The 7,537-nt window shown below is 32.0% G+C and overlaps 1 protein-coding gene and 1 long non-coding RNA gene across 3 annotated transcripts; both read right to left on the reverse strand.

Moving 5' to 3' along the window:
• Nucleotides 1-334: 334 nt before the first annotated feature.
• On the reverse strand, nucleotides 335-3,702 carry LOC137818027 (uncharacterized). The gene is made up of 2 exons (XM_068621250.2): nucleotides 1,163-3,702; nucleotides 335-1,076 (listed from the first exon to the last, which is right to left on the reverse strand). The coding sequence occupies exons 1-2, from the start codon at nucleotides 3,700-3,702 to the stop codon at nucleotides 335-337; spliced, it is 3,282 nt and encodes a 1,093-aa protein (XP_068477351.2).
• Nucleotides 3,703-4,137: 435 nt separating this feature from the next.
• LOC150025478 (uncharacterized) lies at nucleotides 4,138-6,889 on the reverse strand. 2 transcript variants are annotated; one of them, XR_016515176.1, is made up of 3 exons: nucleotides 6,667-6,889; nucleotides 4,500-4,570; nucleotides 4,138-4,404 (listed from the first exon to the last, which is right to left on the reverse strand). It is a non-coding gene; the product is annotated as an uncharacterized LOC150025478 (long non-coding RNA). The 2 variants fall into 2 exon arrangements; XR_016515177.1 differs by lacking the exon at nucleotides 4,500-4,570.
• Nucleotides 6,890-7,537: the final 648 nt, after the last annotated feature.

The following is a 7,537-nucleotide window of genomic DNA, read 5'->3' on the forward strand; positions in this document are numbered from 1 at the left end:
AACTTGTGTATCATAAATAACTCATAACTCAAAGATATGTTAAAGCAGAAGTTCACCTCTGAATAGTGAATATGAGATATTCTCCCTTGTTGTTTGAATAATTGAAGCCAACAGATGATTAAGCAAAGAATTGATACAAGCCTGCCAAGAAATAATACTATAAGTTTGTTGCAAATAGAAAAATGGCTAGATAACACTAGATAGCAAGAATTCTAAAATGTATGCAAAAGTGTAATGATGTGTCCACATTTAGTATTGGAAAAACAAATATATAAGACAATAGTAGTAGTAGTAAGTAGTTAAAGGTAACAAAATTATTACCTATTTTAAGTATCTAGTCCATGAAGTCAAATAAAGTTTCATCAATATCATCTTCATTAAAAACATTTCTCTGCCCTACACTAGAAGATTTTTCAAATATTGTGACAGGCATGTCTTCCCTAACCCAATTTAGTTCACCATCATTGTTTGCAACATTTAGTTCAACACCATTTGATTGGTCACCCATGTTAAATAAATCTCTTGGAACCTTTTTCAAAACATAATGCCTATTTGCATCTAAAGGGTCTTCGATATAAAAGCATTGATGGACTTGAGAAGCTAGCACAAAAGGATCATTTTGGTAAAGCTTTTTGTTGAAATATACACAAGTAAGTCCATATTTATCTTCTTCGACCTCAAACCAATCACATTTGAACATCACAAACTTGAAACTGCCATAATAATCTAACTCAAATATATCTTTGATTGCACCATAATATGTTATGGGTTCAATTTTTGGATTGTCATCCTTTGTGCTTGCAAAACTTGAAGTCAATGAAACCAATGTTACACCAGAATTTTGAGTTTTGTGTTTGGCATCCCGCTTCATAGTATGAAATCTATATCCATTAATGAGGTAACCTGAAAACCTCTTTGCAACATTATTTGGCCCTCTAGAAAACTCTTTAATTTGAGAAGACACGTCATCTTTCAAGGCTCGAGTTTTGAACCATTCACTAAATTCTCGACTTTGGGTTTTGGCCTTCACCCACTTTCCTCTTTTAGTGCCCCTATTAACACTCTCATCAAACTCTCTGCAAAGGCATCGATATATTATTGGTTAAAACTACATAATAAGTTTATATGACAAGATATAAAGGATAGGAAATTATTATCATACTTGATGTATATGTCAATTGCATCACAATTGAATAAGAGGTATCGATGAGCTTGAGCTTTCGATGTGAAATCTATAGAAAATGGTTTACCATTACTTTTCCCTCCTATAGGGCGACCAAGACTTGAGAAATAATCAATTGCATCTATTTCACATACATCATTGTGATCATAATTGCGACGTTCTCTGTTTAACCTTGTTTCTACACCTCCATGCAAATATCTTGAGCAAAAAGTCAAAGCCTCTTCTGCCAAATACCCTTCAGCAATAGAACCTTCTGGGTAAGCTTTATTTCGAACATAATTCTTCAGTCTGCATAAATATCTTTCAATGGGGTACATCCATCGAAATTGAACGGGGCCACCTAATCTCACTTCATTCGGCAAATGAATAGGTAAGTGAAGCATTATGTCAAAAAAACTAGGTGGAAAAATCATCTCTAATTGACAAAGTATTTGTACTACTTCTGCTTCCAAGTAATCCATATCTTGCACTTGTATAACCTTTTGACATATAGAGTGAAAGAATGACCCAAATCGAATTAGAGGATCAGCCACGGTATCAGGCATAATGCTTCTTATTGCCACTGGTAGTAAGTAATGCAACATGAAATGTGCATCGTGACTCTTATAACCAGATATTTTCTTGTTATTAACATGCACACACTTTGAAATATTTGATGCACTTCCATCTGGTAATTTGGCAGCCTTAAAAACACCACAAAAGATAGATTTCTCATTAGCATTCATTGAAAAACAGGCTACTGAAAATTGTACTCGGCCTTTATCAATCTCCCTTGGATGAAGATCCTTTCTTATTCCCATATTTTGCAAATCATAACGAGCATTAACATGATCTTTTGTCTTCCCTTGAATATCCAAAAGAGTGCCCAAAATACTATCACATATGTTTTTCTCAATATGCATGACGTCCAAATTGTGACGTAATTTATTTGTTGCCCAATAAGGCAACTCAAAAAAGATTGATCTCTTTTTCCATGGACCATCACTTGTCTTTTTTGCATTCTTTCCGAATTCATTGATGAAATCTTTTAACATTTCTACGATTTCTGGCCCTTCTAACATGTGTGGTGTAGATCCAAATTCTTTTTTTCCATTAAAAGACTTCTTATTAGATCTCCAAGGATGGCTCATTGGTAAAAAGACACGATGGTTCATATAGCACATTTTATGGCTATGTTTCAAGTAGGATGATTTAGTGTCATAATTACAATATGCACAAGCTAATCTTCCTTTGGTGCTCCAACCTGACAACATCGCATACCCAGGGTAGTCACTGATAGTCCATAGAAGAGCGGCACGCAATAAAAATGTTTCATTTTCTGAAGCATCATATGTTTCTACTCCAAACTCCCATAAATCTTTTAACTCCTGAATCAACGGTTGAAGGTACACATCAATATCATTTCCTGGTGATTGTGGTCCCGGAATCAACAATGATAACATTGTATATTCAGGTTTCATGCACAACCAAGGTGGAAAGTTGTACACCACCATCATCACAGGCCACGTGCTATGTGATATGCTCATGGTCCTAAATGGATTAAAGCCATCACTAGCCAGACCAAGTCTTACATTGTGCGAATCAGTAGAAAAATCTTCATGAAGACTATCAAAGTTCTTCCAAGCTTCACCATCAGCGGGGTGTCTCATTTTCCCATCCTTCGATCGTTCTTCTTCATGCCATCTCATGGACTCAGCAGTCTTTGAACACATAAATAGTCTTTGAAGTCTAGGAATCAATGGAAAGTGTCGCAATACTTTGGCATAAACTTTATGCTCATATTTTGGTTGTTCAACCTCAGAATTGGCATTTGGAAATTCCTTCCATCGTGAAGATTTACATATACTGCAAACATCTAGACCCTCATTCTCTTGCCAAAATAACATACAATCTTTCAGACACGCATGAATCTTTTTATAATCAAGGCCTAGATCACCAATCATAGTCTTTGTTTTGTTAAAAGAATCAGGAATATTCAAACTAGGCATAACCTCTTTTAGTAATTGTAGGAGATCAGTGAATGAAGAATTGCTCCAACCATGAAGACATTTCAATAAATACAGTCGAATGATGAAAGATAAAGTGGAGAAGTTTTTACTCCCAGGGTAGAGTTCTTGATTTGCATCATTAATCAAATGGTAGAACTTTCTAGCTTCATCATTAGGACCCTCTTTGCCTCCTTTTGCTTCTACCACATTTCTATGTGTGTTATACAATAAGCCATAAATATCATCTTGTGAATCTTCATTATCTATCATGTCATCATCACTTTTTGTAGTCGAAGATATTTCTTCTCCATGGTGAATCCAAACCTTATATCCTTTTAGAAAGCCCGTGGCTATTAAATGATCATAAACCACATGTCTTCTTGCCCAAACACAGTTTCTACAATCAGCGCATGGACATAAAATCTCACGTCCTTGAGGTCTTCCTCTAGTGTAAGCAAAATCTAAAAATGACTCAAGACCATCTATATATTCTCTGCTAAACCTTGGAAATTTTGCCCACTCTTTCTCCATCACCTTTAATGTAAAATATAAACAAATTATATGCAAGAAATTCTTCTAATTAGTTGCCTAAGAATTAACTATTAATTATGTACACAAATTATATGCAAGAAATATTGTATAAATTGGGATTGTAATTACAAAATATGCAGCTGACACATATGACACATAGGAGATAAATCTGCAATTTAAAATTATAATTCTTAATTCTCTTATATAAAACCTATTTTAATACTTTATATATATATATATATATGTCTATTTCGTAACGTAAAAGTGATTTCCAATCATCTCACATTTTGAATCCTAATTAAAATGATACTTACTAAAAAATATTAAAATACAATAACTTAAACTTAAATATTGTTAAGTCCAACCAGACACTTTGAGCTAGAATATTGATAACAATAGACTATTCAACTATTTAAATGAGCCAAAGACAAAATATATACAAGTCAATCACATTTTCTTACTGAAACTTCCAACTTCAAGAATATGGACAAAGGACCTGTTGTGCAAATTGTCACAACTATTTGCTATCAATAAAGTCCTATTAAAAAAGGAAACAAGGAAATAGTAACAATCAAGTAATTTACCTTGTAAGTGTCACTTTTTTCCAGAAATTCTTATATCATTCACCTATGAAATAAGGTTTGAAACTTCGGTGCTATCAAATAAATCTTCATACAACTTCAGTTCATCAGCCAAATTCACCTAAAAGGGAAGAAATAAAAAGGGATATTAAATATAGAAAATAAAATCCATCAGAATAAAAAGGGCATATTAAATATAGAAAATAAAAGATAAACCTGGAGGGTATTCTTCTTCCCTCTATCTTCCTTTTATAAAGGGAAGTGGTCCAGCCTTTCACACGTGTAAACTATAAATAAAATTTATTTTTATTAAAATAACATTAAAATAAATTTTATCCTTTTAGGAGTAGTACAATATTTTAGTACGTAGTTTATGGGATTAAAAATATACATATATATAATTATTGAAGTAAAAATTAAAAGTAATCTTACTAGACTTAAAAATTATAATCTATTGAAGTAAAAATAAAATAACAATAGCTACGATTGTTGAAGATAAGAGTAGACTTACTAAACTTAAAAATTATAATCTATAAAAAATAAAATGGGATGAATAGGAATTTATTAGACAGAATATATGGAACAACAATCACATAATAAACAATAAATTATTAATGGGATGGGAGAGATTATAGAAGAGTATAAGATATTATATGCAAAATGAAAGGCTGAAATTAGCATAGTAGAATGTGAATTGAGCTAGTTACATTAGTCTTTGATTTGGAGATTATGATGGGTGTTCAAAAATTTGATTCCAAATTAATGCCTTCCTAATGCTCATCAATCAATATAAAAAACTATTATTAGACTAATATATGCAAGAATCTGTCATTTATGTTGGAACTAATATATGTGTTGTCATTTACGTTGATAATTCCAATAATTAGATACAATAAATTCTCCTAATCAAAATTATAAAAAAAAAACTATCATAATACTTAATTATGGTTCTTAATTCTCTTATAAAAAAACTATTATAATACTTAATATATATGTCTACTTGTTAAGGAATTCAAAATTCAAAATTATTGGGTATCTGAGTTTTCACATTACAATATGATAACATTCAACAGACAAAAGTGTTAGGAATAGATGGATTTTTCATAAGCTGCAAAATGACTACTACCTTATTTATGGGCATGCTCATACAGTGCTCTTGTTTTTTCATTCTCTCTCATTTTTAATAACAAGAAAGTTGATACAGTTTCTCTGCTACTAAGAAATTACAACTTAGCTACAACACTGTATGATTATCAATTTTAGTGATCTTATTGTCTCTTTGCCTTTAAAAAACACAATACTTGATGCACATCATCCATAATTGTTTTGGTATGAAAAGCAGATACAATAGTAAGTATAGATTAATCTTTAAACAATTGATTGGGAAAAAAGGAAATTTCTACTAAGTCCACAGAATATAATGGGCATGTAAATTTTCCTCTTATGCATTTCTACTAAGTTTATACCTTTGCAGCACCAATTGCAAAATAACAAATACCAACCAACTGATTAAATTCTGATAAATTTGAATATTCACAATTGATTAGCTTATACTATTCACCTTGATTGAATGTGTTCAATTGAGGTCCAATTAACAAGTCCAAGCTACAATTATAATTAAAAAGAAATACACTCGAAAAAGTAAATAAATCCTAAAATCTGAGTCCATGAAATACTAAAGAAAGAAAACAAAGAATTATTTTGAGTGCAGAGGTTATTGTTTCTCATCATGTTTCTTGTAATTTTCCTAAAATCCATCTTGTTCCTTTTCTTGTTGATTTATGCACTAATCAAGTTGACTAGTCTCCATTTTAAAAACAGAGAAGCTGAGCTACTAGTTGGACTTTAACCAAACTGAATGATGTTACTGGGAAACTATTCTGCAATATTATAAGCCACTTAGGTTGTCTATGTCCTTTTAGTTTGATACAAATGCTTTAGTAAGTTATAAACTAAAAGTTCTTTTCCTTAACTATAGTCCCAGAATCCTTCACTTAACTGTAACAATATAGGAATTTATGGAATTTTGAAACAAGGATTTTATTAGTCAAATTGTGAAATTGCCAAACTAAAGATTCAAGAAATGGTAAAAGAAGAAAGCAATGTGCTGAACCTAAAATTAAAACTAGGAAATCCAACAGAGAACCTAAAATGCAGAAAATGCAGAAAATTCAACAGAGAACCTAAATGCAAGAAATCCACCAGAGAACCTAAAAGCCAGGAAATCCAACAGAGAACAAACAATACAGAAAATATCCAACAGATAACCTAAAATGCAGGAAATCCAACAGAGAACCTAAAATGCAAGAAATTCAACAGAGAAGCAAAACAGAGCACAATGAAGAACGAACAGATGCGAAAATGGAAGGAAGAAAACTTAAACCTGTCTCTTCACATCATTTTGCCTCCGACAACGTCATTGTGGTTGAATTTGAAGAACGAACAGCTTACATTACTACTCGCACAATGCCACTCCTGCTTCGTAGCGAACAGCTTAGGGTTTCTGTTGGCACAAGGTTTCGGCTTCGACTTAGAGTCTTCGTTCGTGATGGCACAAGGTTCACTCACTCAATGCCAGCTCAATGACGACCACTCAATGCCAACTCAATAACAAGGTAAGTTCGTGACGAAGCTGAATCTTAATTATCACAATTTAAAAACTTAATTATCACAATTTAAAAACTTAATTAATCACAATTTAATCATCACAATTTAAAAACTTAATTATCACAATTTAAAAACTAAGCCTATATGTTATTTAATCACTTTAAAAATGTTATCTAAAATATTAGTTAAACACCACATTTTAAAAAATGTTGCCTAAAATACTATTTAACATGTCTACAATTTTAAAAGCATTCTTTGAAGTACTCACAATCTGGTCCACATTTTATAAAATGTTGCTTAAAATAAATAGGCAACACTTTTTCTAAATACTTTGAGATAAAGGTAAATAAATCTTACTAAGTGGGCAACAATAAAAAAGTGTTGCTTATACTCACTTTAGGCAACACTTTTCTACCCGTTGATATGTCAGCGTTGCCTAAAGTAAAAAATGGTGCAGTGTGTGTTATTGGGGATTTTAATTCCATTAGACGGCAGGAGGAAAGGAAGAGTGTGATTTCGTATACTTATTATTCTAGAGAAATAAAGGGGTTCAATGACTTCATCGAAAGAGCAGAATTGGTAGATATCCCACTGGTGGGCAGGAAGTTTACATGGTTCAAACCCAATGGTTTGGTAAAAAGCATAAT

Source organism: Phaseolus vulgaris, chromosome 8 (assembly GCF_051622355.1).
Source record: "Phaseolus vulgaris cultivar YP4 chromosome 8, ASM5162235v1, whole genome shotgun sequence".
Classification (NCBI taxonomy): Eukaryota; Viridiplantae; Streptophyta; class Magnoliopsida; order Fabales; family Fabaceae; genus Phaseolus; species Phaseolus vulgaris.